This window comes from Mirounga leonina, unplaced genomic scaffold (genome assembly GCF_011800145.1).
Source record: "Mirounga leonina isolate KUSES-001 unplaced genomic scaffold, KU_Mleo_1.0 Mir_180, whole genome shotgun sequence".
Taxonomy (NCBI): Eukaryota; Metazoa; Chordata; class Mammalia; order Carnivora; family Phocidae; genus Mirounga; species Mirounga leonina.
In genome coordinates, this window is record NW_023270469.1 from 35,302,567 (window position 1) to 35,322,832 (window position 20,266).

The window sequence follows — 20,266 nt, forward strand, 5'->3', positions numbered from 1 at the left end:
ACGAAACTAGGAGCTGGTTCTTTGAAAGAATTAACAAGATTATAAACCCCTCCCAGACTTATCAAAAAGAAAAGAGAAATGATCCAAACAAATAAAATCATAAATGAAAGAGGAGAGATCACAACCAACACCAAAGACATACAAACAATTATAAGAACATATTATGAGCAACTCTATGCCAGCAAATTAGATAACCTGGAAGAAATGGAGGCATTCCTAGAGATGTATCAACTACCAAAACTGAACCAGGAAGAAATTGACCTGAACAGACCTATAACCACTAAGGAAATTGAAGCAGTCATCAAAAATCTCCCAAGAAACAAAAGCCCAGGGTCAGATGGCTTCTCAGGGGAATTCTACCAAACATTGAAAGAAGAATGAATACCTGTTCTTCTGAAACTGTTCCAAAAAATAGAAATGGAAGGAAAACTTCCAAACTCGTTTTATGAGGCCACTATTACCTTGATCTCCAAACCAGACAAAGACCCCATACAAAAGGAGAATTACAGACCAATATCCTTGATGAACATGGATGCAAAAATTCTCACCAAAATACTAGCCAATAGGACTATTGGACATTAAAAGGATTATTCACCACGACCAAGTGGGATTTATCTCTGGGCTGCAAGGTTGGTTCAACATCCACAAATCAATCAATGTGATATAATATATTAATAAAAGAAGAACAAGAACCATATGATCCTCTCAATAGATGTAGAAAAAGCATTTGATACAGTACAGCATCCTTTCTTGATCAAAACTCTTCAGAGTATAGGGATAGAGGGTACATACCTCAATATCCTAAAAGCCATCTATGAAAAACCCACAGCAAATATCATTCTCAATGGGGAAGAACTGAGAGCTTTCCCCTGAAGGTCAGGAACACAGCAGGGATGTCCACTATCACCACTGCTATTCAACATAGTATTAGAAGTCCTAGCCACAGCAATCAGACAACAAAAAGAAATCAAAGGCATCCAAATTGGCAAAGAAATCAAGCTCTCACTCTTTGCAGATGATATGATACTTTATGTGGAAAACCCAAAAGACTCTACCCCCAAACTGCTAGAGTTCATACAGGAGTTCAGTAAAGTGGCAGGATATAAAATCAATGCACAGAAGTCAGTGGCATTCCCATACACCAACAAGACAGAAGAAAGAGAAATTAAGGAGTCGATCCCATTTACAATTGCACCCAAAACCATCAGATACCTAGGAATAAATCTAACCAAAGAGGTAAAGGATCTGTACTCAGAAAACTATAAAAGACTCATGAAAGAAATTGAGGAAGACACAAAGAAATGGAAAAACGTTCCATGCTCATGGATTGGAAGAACAAATATTGTGAAGATGTCAATGCTACCTAGAGCAATCTACACATTTAATGCAATCCCTATCAAAATACCATCCACTTTTTTCAAAGAAATGGAATAAATAATCCTAAAATTTGTATGGAACCAGAAAAGACCCCGCATAGCCAGAGGAATGTTGAAAAAGAAAAGCAAATCTGGTGGTATCACAATTCCGGACTTCAAGCTCTATTACAAAGCTGTAATTATCAAGACAGTATGGTACTGGCACAAAAACAGACACTTAGATCAGTGGAACAGAAGAGAGAGCCCAGAAATGGACCCTCAACTCTATGGTCAACTAATCTTCAACAAAGCAGGAAAGAATGTCCAATGGAAAAAGACAGTCTCTTCAACAAATGGTGTTGGGAAAATTGGACAGCCACATGCAGAAGAATGAAACTGGTCCATTTCCTTACACCACACACAAAATGGTTGAAAGATCTCAATGTGAGACAGAAGTCCAACAAAATCCTAAAGGGGAACACAGGCAGCAACCTCTTTGACATCATCCGCAGCAACTTCTTCCCAGAAACATCGCCAAAGGCAAGGGAAGCGAGGGCAAAAATGAACTACTGGGACTTCATCAAGATAAAAAGCTTTTGCACATCAAAAGAAACAGTCAACAAAACCAAAAGACAACTGACAGAATGGGAGAAGATTTTTGCAAATGATGTATCAGATAAAGAGCTAGTATCCAAAATCTATAAAGAACATATCAAACTCAACACCGAAAGAACAAATGATCCAATCGAGAAATGGGCAGAAGACATGAACAGACATTTTTCCAAAGAAGACACCCAAATGGCCAACAGACACATGAAAAAGTGCTCAACATCGCTCGGCATCAGGGAAATCCAAATCAAAACCTCAATGAGATATCACCTCACACCAATCAGAATGGCTAAAATTAACAAGTCAGGAAATGACAGATGTTGGCAGGGATGCAGAGAAAGGGAACCCTCCTACACTGTTGGTGGGAATGCAAGCTGGTGCAGCCACTCTGGAAAACAGTATGGAGATTCCTCAGAAAGTTGAAAATAGAGCTGCCCTACGACCCAGCCTTTGCACTACTGGGTATTTACCCCAAAGATACAAATGTAGGCATCTGAAGGGGTACGTGCACCCCGATGTTTATAGCAGCAATATCCACAATAGCCAAACCTTGGAAAGAGCCAAGATGTCCATCAACAGATGAATGGAGAAAGAAGATTTGGTATATATATACAATGGTATATTATGCAGCTATCAAAAGGAATGAAATCTTGCCATTTGCAACAACATGGATGGAACTGGAGGGTATTATGCTGAGCGAAATAAGTCAATCAGAGAAACACATGTATCATATGCCCTCACTGATAGGAGGAATTCTTAATCTCAGGAAAGAAACTGAGGGTTGCTGGAGTGGTGGTGGGTGGGAGGGATGGGGTGACTGGGTGATAGACATTGGGGAGGGTATGTGCTATGGTGAGCACTGTGAATTGTGTAAGACTGTTGAATCACAGACCTGTACCTCTGAAACAAATAATACATTATATGTTTAAAAAAAAAAAAAGAAGAAGATAGCAGGAAGGGAAAAATGAAGGGGGGGGGAATCGGAGGGGGAGACGAACCATGAAAAACTATGGACTCTGAGAAACAAACAGAGCTCTAGAGGGGGATTGGTCAGCCTGGTGATGGGTATTAAAGAGGGCAGGTACTGAATTAAGCACTGGGTGCTATATGCAAACAATGAATCATGGAACACTACATCAAAAAGTAATGATGTAATGTGTGTAATATTAACATAACATAATAAAATTAAAAAATAAATTAAAAAAATTAAAAGTACGACTTTGAAAAAAAATTCAACAGAAGGGCTGGAACAAAAAATTGAGGAAGAGTGTCTGAATATAGAGAAAAAAAAATCCAAAAACCAAACCAAACAAACAAAAAAGCCAAAGAAACAGAAACCATTTGAAAAAAAAGAAGGGAAGAGATTCAGGGGATCATTCCTATAGGACTAGGATCTGACTAATAAAGGAACCCTAACAGAAAGAATAGAAAAAATAAAGTAATAATTTAAGAAAATTTCCCACAGCTGAAGAGAGTCACAAACTGAAAAGGCCCAAGTGTCAAGCAGAGCAAATACAAATAAGACCTACAAAAAATAGAAATTTTGGGACACCAAAAATAAAGACATTCTTCCCAAAAGGATATGACCCCCAAAATGTGGTTTTATTACAATGTGTAGAGTAACAAAGGTGATAAATAAAAGAATTAAAAATAACTACTAAATATTAGATTAAGATGGAAGGGAGGTTGAGGTATACCCTTTACAAACGAAGAAACAACAGAAACTGTGCAAAGGTAAAATATCAAGCAAAAAGAGTTAATCTACATTACTCAGAAATTTGGAGACAGAGGTGAAAACAGGTATGGTTTTTTTAAAAACAGACTTTTCTGGAGATAGGAAAATGGTGAAATGGCCAATACTCCCAATGTAATGTAATGCAATTGCACTCAGCTGCATTATTTCACTTTTTATATATGCATTTATATAATTTTTATATGTATTCAAAAAAAGAGGCACTGTCTGGGGCTTAGATTTTAAGGATTCTGGCTGAAAAGAGGCCAGGGTTTCAGGATGAAGCTTGCACTAAGTGTGGAGGCCCAGAAGTGGGTGAGGGCAAGGTGTTTTATTAGATCAGCAAGTCTGCTGAGACTGTAGTACAGGAGGCTTGGGAGAAATTTGGAGAAACTGCAAGATACAGATGAAAAACAAGAAACTGAGGTGCTGAGTAGGACCTTAAATGTCAGGATATGGAGTTTAGAATCTAACCTGAAGAGAGTAGGGAGTCATGGAAGGTTTTTTGTTTCTGTTTTTTAAGATTTATTTATTTATTTATTTTGAGAGAGAGAGACAGTGCGCGCACAAGCAGGAGGGGCAGGGAGAGGGATACCCAATCTCAAGCAGACTCCACACAGAGTGCACAGCCCAACTCAGGGCTGGATCTCACAACCCTGAGATCACAACCTGAGCCAAAACCAAAAGTCAGATGCTTAACCGACTACACCACCCAGGTGTCCCATCATGGAAGGTTTTAAGCAAGAAATTCCACTAATGGACCCAGGCTTTAAAAGATCATGTATTCTCAAGCACTGAGAATAAACAGAGGGACTGGAGTCAGAGAGAGATTATTAAAACCATGCCATTGAGTAGTAATGAAGTCTAAGTGGTACATGGCAGTGGGGCTGAATATGAAGAGACAAATATGAATGCTACTGTGAAGGCAGAGCCAATATGAGAACCATCTGGACAGAAGAGCTACTGGCATGAGAAGGGACCACTGAAGGTAATGTCCTTACCCAAGAGAAGGACTATGGAAAGAAAGACCGATTTGAAGAGAGAAGATAACACATTTGCTATTAGAAATGTGTTTTTGCTCATCAGGGAAATGCAAATCAAAACTACAATGAGTTATCACTTCACACCTGTCAGAATGGATAAAATCAAAAACATAAGTAACAACAGGTGTTAGTGAGGATGTGGAGAGAAAGGAACACCTGTGCACTGTTGGTGGGAATGCAAACTGGTGTAGCCACTCTGGAAAACAGTGTGGAGCTTCCTTAAAAAGTTAAAAATAGAACTACCTTATGATTCAGCAATCGCACTACTGGGTGTTTACCCAAAGAATACAAAAACACTAATTCAAAGGGATACATGTACCCCTCTGTGTATAGCACCATTATTTACAGTAGCCAAATATATGGAAGTAGCCCATGCGTCCATTGACTGATAAATGGAAAAAGAAGATGCGGTATATATACACAATGAAATATTATTCAGCCATAAAAAAGAATGAAATCTTGTCATTTGCAATGACATGAATGGAACTAGGCAATATAATGCTAAGCGAAGTAAGTCAGAGAAAGACAAACACCATATGATTTCACCCATATGTGGAATTTAAGAAACAAAACATACAAGCAAAAGAAAAAAAATGAGAGAGAAAAAGAGAGAGTCAAATCAAGAAACAGACTTTTATTTTTGTTTATTTTTTTTTAATTTCTTTTTTAAGATTTTATTTATTTATTTGGCAGAGAGAGACACAGCGAGAGAGGGAACACAAGCAGGGGGAGTGGAAGAGGGAGAAGCAGGCTTCCCTCCGAGCAGGGAGCCCAATGCGGGGCTCAATCCCAGGACCCTGGGATCATGACCTGAGCCGAAGGCAGACGCTTAACGAATGAGCCACCCAGGCGCCCCAAGAAACAGACTTTTAATTATAGGGAACAATCTGATGTTACCAGAGTGGACGGTGGGGAATGGGTTAAATTGGTGATGGAAATTAAGGAGGGGACTTGCTGTGATGAGCACCAGGTGATGTGTAGAAATGTTGAATTACTATATTGTACACCTGAAACTAATATAACACTGTATATTAACTAGAATTAAAATAAAAATTTTTTTAAAATTTTGTAATTCATAAAAAAGGAATGTGTTTTATTTTTTAAACATTATTGAAATATGACTGACATACAAAAGCTGTACATATTTAATTTCTACAACTAGATGAGTTGGAGATAAGTATATGTCCAGAAATGTTGGATTTTAAATACTAGATCTGTGGAGAGATGATCACCAAGTAGTTGGAAATTCAAGTTTAAATATTAGGAAAGAGATTAGGATTAGAGATATAAATTCAGAGACATTTGCATGAGAAGTCCACTATTTCCCATGACATACCTTCCTCCCACACATACCTTCAAGCACACTCAAACACTCAACTTAAACACTGACTACCTTCTATATAACAGGTGTTATACTATCACAAGTACTGAAGCTATAAACATAAATGAAACATGTTCTCTGATTTCTGGAAACTTACATTCTAAGATCTCGAAAAGGTCGGTTTTGGGGGTTTTTTTTGGGGGGGTCAAAATCTCACAATACTATAAAGTATATCTGCTGTCATTTACAATACTTTTCTTTCTACTCCTCTAAACTTACTTATAAAAGGGGATTTGTTTTAATCTTTAAGTAACATCAAAAGAAAAGAGCAATTTCTGACTAGTGAGAGAGTAGTGAGGAAGGTCATCCCAGATGATACCACACTTTTCCAACCCCAGTCTTAAACCCAGGTATAAAAAACTTCCCTTTATGTGAAATTAATTTGCTATGGGTATTGTTAAGAAAATCAACAGCTCTCAATTTAGTCCTCAATGTTTTAGGTTTGTAATTTGCCATTAGCCCTATCTATGCATACTTGAAGGAGTGGACAATTCTATAGTTGTGGCACACTCCTTGCTTTCTGGATTCTGGAAACTTCCTTCTGCCATAAACTTTCTGTGAAGGAATGCATTGATTCATCAGATCTGGGCTGTTCAAACTCTGAACATTCCCAAGAAAGGAATATTTGCCGGATGGGCTCTTGGCTGGATTCTTGGAATGATCTGTCAGATAAGAGTGTTTTTGCATGTTTAATTAAGGCCATGGGCCATACTGTACCAGTGTGTCCAGATGGTTTATGCTAACAATGTGATTTATAGTGAACATCTGTTTTTGTTTTTGTTTTTTTTTCCCTCTAGGGAGCTAGAGCTTGAATAACCAAGGTCAATCATGCAGGTGCTACATGCCTACATGATTGACCCTCAATAAAAACCCTAGACATTCAAGCTTGAGCAAGTATTGGTTGGCAACACTTTGCATGTGTTTTCACACATCGTTGCTGGGTAATTGTGTCTCACATGACTCCACTGGGAATGGACACTGGGAAGCTTGTGCCTGGTTTCCTCAAGACTTGCCCTGAGTGCCTTTGCTGATTTTATCTTGCATCCTTTCACTGTAATAAATCATAACTGTAAGTATCAGAGCTTCTAAATCCTGTGAGTTCATCTAGTGAATCACTGAGGCAAAGGATAAATGGGGACCTCTGACACATCTTTCTTCGAAGTCAGGGACTTTTCTTGTTTCCAGAAATTGTCCGAACTTTACTACTCTTCTCATTTTTCCCACCATTTGGTAGGGTTTAAAACACCTGGCCAATCCCCCCAGATAACTTAATTGCAAAGTCTGACCTGATCAATACTGACCAAGAGAGGGGCTCCTGGGTGGCTTAGTAGGTTAAGCATCTGCCTTTGGCTCAGGTCAGGATCCCAGGGTCCTGGGATCGAGCCCCACATTGGGCTCCCTGCTCAGTGGGAAGCCTGCTTCTCCCCTCTCCCCCTGCTGATGCTCTCTCTCTCTCTCTCAAATAAATAAAATCTTTAAAAGATAATAATAATAATGACCAAGAGGTCTCTGATACCAACATTTCAAGCAGAGGGCTATGTCTACTTCTCTATTTCATCAGTCAATGCCACCCAGTCCCAGCAACAGACAAGGTCATGTCTGGTCTTGGCTATTGCTTAAATGGCCAAGAAAGTGGCAAAGGCACCTCACCATTTTATATATCACTAAAATCAAGCTGCCAACAGGTGGGGTATGATGGCTCCCAGCAATTTTCTGCTGTCAATCCTCCCATTATCTCCTTCTCAGAAACTGTACACAACTCTGCACAGATGTAATCCCCACGAAGCTGCAAGAGAGAAGCCCTTGTCCTTACCCTACAGTAAGTCTCTTATGTAGGATGTGGCTCCACCTGGGAGGCATGGCATAGATAATTTAGTAGCAACATTAGAAAATGATTTCAATATAAAAAATACACCTAGAGTGAATTCTCCATCAAATTCACTCTCACTCACTTGTACTCTAATAAGCTTTCTTGAATGGGAGAGAAAGAGTTGGAAGTATACTCTATGTCAAAAATTACATAGAACTCACAGCTTTCCTTATATGCATCAAGCATGAAATAACTGTTTAAATTGTAGATTTTGTTAGTTATGTGCTTTGATGCTCTCTGGCTCCTATCCCCACAACTCAAATCTGTAGCCTATTACTTTATTTTCTAAGAAAAGGCTTTGCAATTTCATTACCCTACAGAAGTGGGTAACACGTGTGAAATGCTATGTAAATGACACACACTAGTCTTAAAATGGCTCAGAGTCACAGCACTGGGTAATAGGAAGTTAAATGTATTCCCTATTTTACCATTTCTTCAAGTGAAATTGCATATCTCAAATTTGTACAGAATGTATCCTTGTACTACACTGACATGAGTGGTAACTAAGATAAAGGCCAAATCCTCACCTTATACAGGAGTCAAACAGGCCAGTGAAAAATTCTAACACATATTAACATAGGGATTTTATGTTCTTCAGAAAATCTTAACATTTATTTACAAGTCTCGCAAATAGCTTCTCATCTATAAACCACTCAGAGTAATTACATGTTTTGTTGAAGACCAGCAAAAGAAACAGAGACAGTGTGACAGAATCCAATGGACCTGGATAGCTCTCCCTTTCTCTCATTAAAACAAGTATTTATTTGTGTGTGTGTGTGTATGTCTCTCTGTGTGTGTGTATTATATGTATATGCATGTTTTTTAAAAATATAAGGAGCATTTTGGGTTTTTTGTTTCGTTTTGGTTTTTTTTTGAAGTAGGCTCCATGCCCAGCATGGAGCCCAATGCAGGGCTCAAACTCACAACCATGAGATCAAGGCCTGAGCTGAGATCAAGAGTTGGAAACTTAACCAACTGAGCCACCCAGGTGCCTCAAAAGAAGCATTTTGATTTTATAAGCCTATCTTCTGAAAGTGCTGTTATTCTTATTAAATAAATGTTAACTGTTTGGAATCCCGGGCACACACTCAGGTTCATTCCCTTTCTCCTCAGGCAGTTTCCATAATCCACAACATTTTCATTTTAACAGTCCTCATTACTGGTATCATTTAATACTTGAGGGTTTGCTCAAATCAACATCAATCTTGCTGATCCTGCAAACACTTATTCTGTTGACACAACACAGTCTGAATCCATAGCTACTAAATGTAAAAAATTTTAAATTATTCCTTCACCCAACATGTCACCAAGTACTAAGAACACTCTGTCAGTCACTCAGTCCTGTCACAGAGACACAGAAATGGAGAGCCATTAAGCATAGGGCTTTTCATGGGACCCCACTTCTACCTCATATATCCCCTTGCCCACACATACATACTATATCCTCCTGAAGGCATTTAACACCTTAAACTCAACCACTGTTAAGATGAAAACGTTTGCCTGGAAGACATCCTGTTGGATACAACTGACTCATACTTCTTCATTAACAAATAATCTTTTACCACAAGTACCTTAACTAACCAAAAAAGAGAAAAGCCTTGCCCTCAGAAAAAGCAATAAAAACCCATTCAGAATAAAATTTCTTTTTAATTAATCTTTAAATGTCCCTAGATGAGTCTAAATTAAGAAAAAATAATCTCCTTACTTGATTGGAAAACCTCATGCTCACGTTACGCTGATTCTGTAGTGGCACATAGCGCTGCACAGGATCAATGTCTTTAGGACTGATTAATTCATCAGCTGAAAAAAAAAAGAAAGGAAATGACATTATCAAAAATGCATCTGTACAACACTATAAACCAACTAGACCTAATAGCAATAGAATACTTCATCCAACAAGAGCACAATATATATCCTCCCCAATGCACATAGAATATCTTCCATATACTAGAACATAGAATAATCCTCAATAAATTTAAAGAATTAAAATTATACAAAGTATGATTCTGACCACAATAGAATGAAATTAGAAATCAATCAATAGGAAGAAATTTTAGAATTTCTTCTAAATATATATACATATACATATAAACATATATAATTTCTTCTAGAATATAAATACGTGGAAATTAACACACTCCTAAATAACCAATGGGTCAAAGAAGAAAACAAATGGGAAATTAGAAAATAGTTTCTAATACATGTTCTGATGAGATGACTGAAAATGAAGACACATATACCAAAACTTATGGATATAGCTAAATCAATGCTCAGTGGAAAATCTGGAGCTGTAAATGCCTATACTAAACAGAAGAAAAACTTTAAATCAGTAACCTATTTTTCCATCTTAAGACAGCAGATGAAAAGAGAAAACTAAATCAAGAGCAAGCAGAAGGAAAGAAATAGTAAAGATTAGAGTGGAAGTTAATGAAATAGAATATAGAAAAGCAATAGGGAATATAAATGAAACCAGAAGTAGATTCTTGAAAAGCTCAAAAGTGGACAAAACTTTAGCTAGACTGACCAAGAAAAAAAGAAGACTCAAATTACTAAATCAGGAATGGAAGTTACGAACATTATCACTGACCTTCAGGATTATATGATAATACTATGAACAAAATGTACACCAATAATTTAGATAACCTAGATGGATACGAACAAATTCCTAGAAATATACACATTACCAAAACTAATTCAAGAAGGAATAGAAAATATAAAGATTTATTTTTATTTATTTATTATTATTTTTTAATTTTATTGTTATGTTAATCACCATGCATTACATCATTAGTTTTTGATGTAGTGTTCCATGATTCATTGTTTGTGTATAACACCCAGTGCTCCATTCAATACGTGCCCTCTTTAATACCCATCACCAGGCTAACCCATCAAATTTTATTTATTTGAGTGAGAGAGAGAGAGCACACAGAGTGAGAGCGAGAGGGAGAAGCAGACTCCCCACTTAGTAGAGAGCCTGACACAGGGCTCAATTCCAGGACCCTGAAATCAATAACCCTGAGCCACCTAGGTGCCCCTATAAACACATTTATAACAAGTGACTGAAACCTTCTGGAAAAAACAAACAAAAAAATAAAAACCCAGGACATCATGGCTTCATTGGTGAATTCTATCAGTTAAAAGAAGTAAACCAATCTTTCACACACTTTTCCAAAATAGTAGGGGAAATGCTTTCCAACTCATTCAAAGAGGCCAAAACTACAAAATCAAAACATAAATAACAAAGAAAAGATGAGATAAATTGAACTTTGTCAACTTATAACCTTGTGGACCTCAAAGGACATGATGAAAAAAGTGAAATAACCCACAGAATGGGAGAAAATATCTGCAAATCATATATCTTTAAGGGACTTCTGTCTTGAATATATATAAAAAATCTTATGACTCAATAAAAAAAGACAACACAATTTAAAAATGGCCACAGTACTTGAATAGATACTTCTCCAAAAAAGATACACAAATTACCAATAAGCACATGAAAAGATGCTCAACAACATTAAGTCATTTGGGATATGCTTATCAAAATCATAATGAGATACCACTTCATATCCATTAGGATGCTATTATCAAAAAGCAGATAAGAACAATGGTTGGAGAGGATGCAGAGAAACTGGAATCCTCATACATTGTTAGATGGAATGCGTTACGGTACAGTTACTTTGAAAAACAGTCTGGAATTTCTCAAAATGTTAAACACAGAGTTACCATACAACTCAGCAATTCTACCCCTAGGTATATACCCAAGAGAAATGAAAACATGTCAAACAGTAACTTGTACATGAAAGTTCACAGCAGCATTATTCATAAAAGCAAAAAAATGTAAACAACCCAAATGTCCATCACCAGATGAATGGATAAATCAAATGTGGTATGTACATACAATGGAATGTTATTTGACCATAAAAGGAATTAAGTGCTGATAAATCAATGAACCTTGAAAACAGGCTAAGTGAAAAAACCCAGTCACAAAGGCCAGACATTATATGATTCAAGGTATATGAAATGTCCAGAATAGGCAAATCTACAGGGATAAAAAGTAGATTAGTGAGTGTCCAGTGTTGGGGGAAAAGGTGAATGGGGAGTAACTGGGTATGAGGTTTTTTGAAGGGTGATGAAAATATTCTAAAATTGTGGTGATGGTTGTACAACTCTCTGTGAATAAACTAAAAACCACTGAATTTAAACTTCGAATAGGTTAAGAGATAGTATGTAAATTATACCTCAATAAAGGTGTTCTAAAAATAATGTATTTGCATTCTCTCAAGAAAGGAAATCAGTTCATGAAGGGGAGACAAAGTGTTTCCTGATACTAAATTCTAGAAGATTTCTGAGGGCATTTTTCCTGGGGCACTAACCAGCATGAAAGCAATGGCTTCAACTGCTATTGTACTGTTGTGCTGGAAGCCCTTTCACCTGGTATTTCCTTGTGGCAACTATGGATAAAATCCAAGGACGTAACAATGAAGGCAGTTTAGAGTGTTTGGAAGGAGAGGGTAAGGAGAAGGTCTGCTGTCTTCTGCTGTTAACACCCCTCAGAGAGATTCAGAACCTAAGGCTCAATGGAGCAGGGATTCTCCATGGACGTGGAGAGGACTATGCTAGGAAGGTGTGGTGGGAAGACACTGAAATGTAATTCTGCATAACCTCGTTGGAGTGCGAGATGGCAGTATCTATGCAAATTTACAGCAGGCATACTCTGTCCCAGCAACTGCACATCTATAAGGTTATCCTAGTTATACTCAGACATGTAAAGGTAATTGAATAATAACATTAAAAAAAAAAAAAGAATTTAACTTCTCCCAAAGTGAATCAGCACAATTTTTGCTGCACTTAAGCTATGAAAATGTCTTCATTTCATATTTGATCTTCAGTTCTTTACTGATTACATAAAAATGACACCATGCTGAGTTTCCTATAAATTCACCTGTGTATAAAATTTAGTTTAAAAAAAAAATACACCTCATTTTCCATAGCTTTTTAGGTACTTTTAGTCAGTGAATAATTCTGAAAAACAGAGCAGAGAGTCAACCACAGAAACGCTTGTAAATTTCTTCGCAGCTGGGGTTATGCTTCTCATTATACAGGTATTTCTATTCCGGTTTAACTTGAGGGCACATGAGCAAGGCTATCCACTAGACAAAATCACCAAAGGTGTTTTTCATAACTCTTGAAAGATGTTTTTAATAATAATAAAAGTGATATTACTGATAGCATGACAAGAAAGAGGAGGAACAGCACGGCCACAGCTGCCTCTGCCACAGGAAGCACAGCAACGCTCACACGGTGCTGACTATGTTCCTCGCCTCATTTGAGCATTTCATGTAAACTAATTCATTAATCTTCACCACAACCTCGTCATTTTACAGATGACAAAATGGAGGCGTGGAGGGGCTGAGCCACTTGCACACAGCAGGTAAATGACAGAGTTTAGATTCAAGCACAGTCAGTCTCTCTCTCGAGTCTGTGCTCATAGCCCAGACTAATCTTACCCTTTAAGAACACTGACACCGTACACAACACGGATGGAAAAGATACCAAGAGGAGAAAACATTAAACAAATAATTTAGACCTTGACAGGTTATATTTTTCCTATTCAAATCACAGAACATTCTTCTCCTCTGAAAAAAGTATACTTTTGCAAAATTTAAACCAAACCAATATAGGCTTAATTATGGCAAATACCGCCATATAATTTCTATTTATTAATATCAGTTGAGCTCATGATGCAGGGTTGATTAGTACAGTGATATTCTAAATAGCACCAAATTATTCCCTATCTCATTTGTCTGATCACTGAGATGTGAAAAAATCTCCACTACCAACAAGCATTTTACATAATTAATGTTTCACTGTCTTTCTACAGAAATGAAATTCTATCTTTATTATTTTGTTATTTATAAATGATGACAGAAAAATTAAGAAATCTTATATCCTTGGAAAGAATAAATGCTAATCTATTAAAATTGATATGGATCAGTTAACCAAGTCTCTTGAAAACGCTTATTTCTTTGCATTTCCTTCTCATTTCTCTATTTGTACTGCATCTATATATCTAGTTTGACATTCCAACTTATACCACGTGCTCATCTATAACCCCACAGGCTGTATGGCTATTCCCCATTTTCTAGCACAGCATCTGCCATATAGTAGGTATTGTAAATTTTTAAGAGACTTATTAAACAAAATAATAAGCTGGTGGGTTAGCAAATTTGGAAACATCAATTGCTGTAATCATTGCTTTAATTTCCATAATGGTAAAAGTGACTAATGTCTCAAAAGATCAGGTTAATGGACATTTTTTTTTTTACTTCATTGATTTTTAACATTCAGGAGGCAAAACAGAGTTCCTCACTGTGCCGATTCCCTGGCACTGGCTTTCTAGTGAAGAGTGAAAGCCTGAAAGAACTTGTGCCCGACCAACTACAGAATATGTAAAATGAAAATAAGGGAACAAGGATAAAAGAGCAATGGCTTTCTACATTTCACAGTATGGTACCAAACCTCACAGATAATCAAGCATTTCTATAAATAGGCACAGCTGTCCTTAAAGACAACAGATTAGGTTCATTAATATTTGTATGTTTTGGTGTATAGAAATTTTATGAAAAATACACCGGGTTTACTTCGGTCATTATTGAGGGTAAAAAGAAAACATCAAGAAGAATTTTTGTTTCTTTAATAAAATGACAATTCAAAGGAAATTTAACAGAGCAAGTATTTTTTACCATGACACCAAAATTATAGAGGACACACTAAATAGGCTCAGCAGATAATTTATAGGGTAAAATTATGTGCTTCAAAGCCTGATTCTCAGCTGCCGTGACACATATTAGTAACACATGTATTAAGAAATAAGCTACAGAGAAAAAGAAAATGTAGATCCTCAACCTCATACACTATACCAAAAAAAAAATTCAAATTTATAAATGTTTTTAACTCAATTGACTAACAGGGATGGATTTCTTAAAATTAAATGTTAAATTCCATGGCCAGAATTAAATTGAAAAATAATGATAGATCTAATTATATAAAGATTTTAAATTTTGTTCATCAAAAAGCAATGCAAAAAAGTTCAGAGGCAAACAAACTAGGAAAATACCAAAGAGGTTTAGTACACCTAATATATAAAACATTCATGCAGACTGGTAAGAAAACCCATAAAAATCAAGGTTAAATGGGCAAAGCAAACCAGACAATTCATAGAGGACAAAAAAATGACTAAGAAATATGTTTTTAACAATAAGCATGTAAATGAAAACAGGATACAAATTAATATCTTATTAAGTTAGCATGGTTTTTATCTTTAATGAGCATACTTAATGCCACAAAGGTTAGAGGTGATACAATCACCCTGCAGACTCCTGAATAAGTCAGTAAAGTGTCAGTCGTGGGCTATGTGACCTTGGGTGAGTTGCTAAACTCTTCTGAGCCTCAGTTATGACATATGGTATCCATCTCATAAAGAAGCTAGGAGAGTTACCTAGTATAATACTTACAAAGGACAGAGCACAGAATCGGATACATTTTAAGGCAGGTATTATTAGTATTTCTGGGAAACAGTCTGGCAGTATATATGCAGTCTTCTCAGACTAGGCATCACTGCTTTTATAGTCAATTTTACTAATATATTTAAGCATGGGATCATAAATTTTTATACAAGTTTTCTAGCCCTAGTAGAAATTCAACTAAAAAGTTTAGTTTTAAGAAAGCCAGAAATTTATATAATAAGCTAAAGGAGGAAAATGTTCTTAGGTGAAGATTTTAAAGGCATACTGTGTTACATACACTCTCAAGATGTTTATAATGCCGGCTGCACAGAAATCCCACTTTAGGGCACTAGCAGTCACACAGATACCATGAAAAAGATAACAAAAGTGCTTAGAAATCGATGTCTTTCTGCTTGAAGTTTCCTGAAGTGTAACAGCTGGGAAATCTCTCAGCAACCACAATGTAGAAATATATCTGTATAATCTTATCTGTTCGTTTTATCTTTAACTGATCAGTACCAAAACCATGTGCTATACGGAGGAAGGAGTCAACTGCATTTGAAGTCAAGAGACCAATAAAAATCAAGACCAGTTTCTTATGTCCTCATGCACACTAGGGGGCACTTGATCACTAACTTTAGCTTTAAAAAGCATTAGATTTCCAGGTTTAATCAGTAGCTTTTATATCTGATGTCAACTGGGCAAAAAATACCGTGATTGAAATCAAATGCAAATGGACTCACCTTAGTTACAAACATTGGAATAAGCAAGTAGTATATCAGAATAACTAGGCTGCCCTCAGAGAGACAGATAAATTTCCTACGTTGTCACATTCTTGCTGTAAGAGCTACTCGATATCAGTGCCTAGCATACAGTAGGCCTCTACAAATAGCTGCTAAATCACGGAGAAGATGAATGGTTAAGTAGCAACTAGGGAAGCATTTTACTCTTGTGATGTTTTGTGGCTATGGGGGTACCTACAAGGAGGGCGCATGAGCACCCTGATTTGCCTGGTTAATAAGAACTATGAAATACATTTTAACAAATTCTCTCCTAAATGGCGGCTGAGAGAGGGAGGGAGGGTAGAAGGAAGTACAGGAAATAGAACCATTTAAGTATGTATCTGTCCTACAGTAAATGCTTATGTATATTTTTTCATCAGTTAATTCTTATAAAAATAAAGAAACTGATGATATGAAAGTTAAGAAAACTCTTCAAGTCATGTAAGTGGTAAATTGTAGAAACTGCATTGAAATCCTGAACTGTCTAGTTCCTTAAGTTTATGAATCCAAAACTGTTCATCTTTCCATCACAGTCCAAGAAAAAGATGAAGAAAAGAAAAAAAGGAAGAGAAACTAGCAGAGAAGGAAGTGAAGGAAAAAGATGATTATATCAGAGAAATAATCTACATCAAATGGTTGATTACAAGTGTGCTAGGTGTTAACAATCATTTAAAATATAGTTTCTACTGGAAAATAAATTGGATTCCAAATAATGACTTACCAAAGAACATTAGACACCCAAGAAATTAAGTTGGGACCTTTATATGTATATAACATTTTGAATATTTTAAAGTACCTCTATATCTATTTTATCACTTTAAAAGTCCTTTATTAACACTCCTAGGAAATTCAATAACACCCACCTCAAAAAGAAAAAAAGAATCCTTTGTGAAATTCAAGAAAATTTTCATTCACCTGAATATTCTGGGAGTTTGTGTGTGTTGGAGAGAAAGTTGTAGTTAATTAAAATTGCTCAATATTTTCAGGGCACCTGGGTGGTGCAGTTGGTTGAGCATCCATCTCTTGATTTCAGCTCAGGTCATGATCTCATGGGTCATGAGATCGAGGCCCACATCAGGCTGTGCACTCAGCGGGGAGTCTGCTTGAAGATTCTCTCCCTCTGCCCCCCACTCTTGCATTTTCTGCTTCTAAAATAAATTAAATCTTTTAAAAAATTGCTCAATATTTTCAAGTTTAATCAGAGAACATGCCTTGTTTTAACTCTTGTTATTTATTATTAGTGTTTTCAAAGTATCCATCCTAAAAAAAATTCTTCCATCCACCTATTTTAAGTTATAGAGTATATAATGCTCTAATCTTTAATGATTTGGCATCTTATAGTGGTGCCTAAATGAAGGTCATGATCATGAATGTCTATGTCTGATGTATACAGGATAAGGAAAGTTAACTGCATATATGTTGAAAAGAAAAGCTAAAGTCTAGAAGTCAGATATTTTTTAAAGCTAAACAACTGGTATGTTAGTTTCTCTTTTTAAAAACATTGAATAAGAATATATATTAAAATTAAGTAATGGCTTTGGGGAAGTTTTAGAGTAAGTTATCATTAACTTTGTTATATTTCTCATTTTCTTAACCGCAAAAAAATTCAATCCAAAGGTCATGATTTTCAAGTGACTTTTTATGTGATAAATACTTTTAATGTTATTTTTGCAAAACACTTAAAAAGGTACTTCCCAAAGATACAAATGTAGTGATCTGAAGGGACACCTGCACCCCAATGTTTATAGTAACAGTGTCCACAATAGCCAAACTATGGAAAGAGCCCAGATGTCCATTGACAGATGAATGGATAAAGAAGATGTGGTTTATATACACAATGGAATATTATGCATCCACAAACACCCCCCCCAAAATCTTGCTATTTGCAACAACATGGATGGAACCAGAGGGTATTATGCTAAGCGAAATAAGTCAATCAGAGAAAGACATGTATCATATGATCTCACTGATACGTGGAATTTAAGAAACAAAACAGAGGATCATAGGGGAAGAGAGGAAAAAATAGAACAAGATGAAACCAGAGAGGGAGAGAAACCATAAGAAACGCTTAATCACAGGAAACAAACTGAGGGTTGCTGAAGGGAGGGGGCTGGAGGGATACGGTAATTGGGTGATGGACATTAAGGAGGGCATGTGATATAATGAACACTGGGTATTATGTAAGGCTGATGAATCACAGGCCTGTACCTCTGATACCAACAATACATTATATGTTAATTAACTGAATTTAAATTAAAAAATGTTTTAAAAAAAGGTACACTGTGTTCTACAGACTGATCATCTCTTACATGGACAGTTTCTAAATTTCCAAATTCCAATAACGATTAAAGGTATAGCTAATGATCATTTTATTCTAAGACAAGTCAAATGTTATACCTTAAAATATGTCTTACCTGGTTTAAAATAAACATGTTTATAATTTATTGACCTATTTTATAGCAACCACTGATTTTCTTAAAATCTAAATTTTCTAAAGAAAAAAATACTGTAATAATTAACCATTTTCTAAGAATACACTGGGTAGTTCAGGTCTTAGGCCAAGAAACAGCATATTGAGTCTTTTTCCTCTAACAATGGGATGAAAGTCACATAATTTTGTTGGATAATTATTCATTAGGGTATATATATATAAAAGCAAAATATTGTTATTAGATTTCACTGGATACAAACTGGCCTGAATTAGTAAAAGTCACATATTATAGAATAATTTCAAAGATTTACTGTTCTATTATTTTCAGATAACTCCAATTAACTGCCCACAAAATGCTGTCAAGCAGATATCCAACCAAGCCTCCTTTAATGAATAAATAAGACTTTGTTAGTAAATAAGGTGCCTGGAATCTCAATTAACATCCACAGAAATTTGATGTTCTTGGGGGCAAGTAAACAACACTTAAGAGCAACTAAATGATTTAGTCTTCCGAGATCTTACTCATCTTAACCAAGTGAGTTTGTTAACCAAATGACACACAGCTAGGTCACAGTGCTAATGAATATGTAGCATCTCTTTTTTCAGCAGGAGAGAAAGTATGTGATTTCATAGTTTGCAACACACATTTTGTATGTTCTTAACTGCCTTTGTAGGAGCTCAGCAGGGAAAAGAGAAATTGACTCTTTCTTTGAAGTGTTTCTTCTTCTTTTTGGTCATGAAACAGATGAGAAGGTATGGCCTGGACTATTTCTGTTCACACTTGTCTTAACATAAGGAAATGCTATCTACACTCAAAATCTGTCTACATTCAATACATTTAGAGTAAAGAAGGTCCAATGCTTTTTTACTGATTGATACTATTTTCAATTTCTTCCTTTTTAAAAGCCCAAGTTGCTTATGCATAGTACAGTCAATTCTGCATTCCCAATTCATTAGCCTTCTCAATTTTAAGAGACTTTGCTAAATAGCACTCTTTCTAGCACTCAATCACAGACTAGATATAGAGCAAAAAGAAGGATGATACAGGTTTAGATCTCAAATTCAATATCCCAAGTTCCAGTTTTCAACCTCAGAATCAGAAAAATTTCATCATGCTCAATTGTAATTTCCAAGCTGCAGTATATAGGAATTTATGATTCTGATGTTAAAATTCTTGTCCTCAGATCAGTTAACTACTCCTTTACTACAACATGTTTTATTCAGCTGTGAGTATCACCAGAAGGCTTCTTTGTATTCATGCTAGTGAGATGGAAATAACTTTCTAACCAGAGATAACCTTGCCAACTTGGCTTGATTCTAAGAAAACTACTTCATGTATGTATTTTTTTTTCTTTTGGAAAATCTAAAAGCAAAACCTGTATAAATAATATCAACTCCTTATCAAAAAGCTGTCCCCTTAAAAGAAGAAAATTTTTCTACAGGTTCTTAAATTAGCATTAAGTATATTTGGAGACCCAGAAAATGCAGTTAGGAAACAAGCAAATTGAAAACAGCATTAACTTAATTTTCTCTTCTTTGGTTAGCTTCTGTGTGCTCT

The 20,266-nt window shown here is 36.0% G+C and overlaps 1 protein-coding gene across 5 annotated transcripts in view; it reads right to left on the bottom strand.

Moving 5' to 3' along the window:
• Positions 1 to 20,266, bottom strand: part of PHKB (phosphorylase kinase regulatory subunit beta) — a 314,667-nt gene that overhangs the window by 99,611 nt on the left and 194,790 nt on the right. For all 5 annotated transcript variants that reach the window (XM_035025274.1, XM_035025277.1, XM_035025278.1 and 2 more), the window contains one exon: positions 9,696 to 9,790. In XM_035025274.1, coding sequence (XP_034881165.1) covers positions 9,696 to 9,790 — 95 coding nt within the window. The remainder of the gene's footprint in view (positions 1 to 9,695; positions 9,791 to 20,266) is intronic.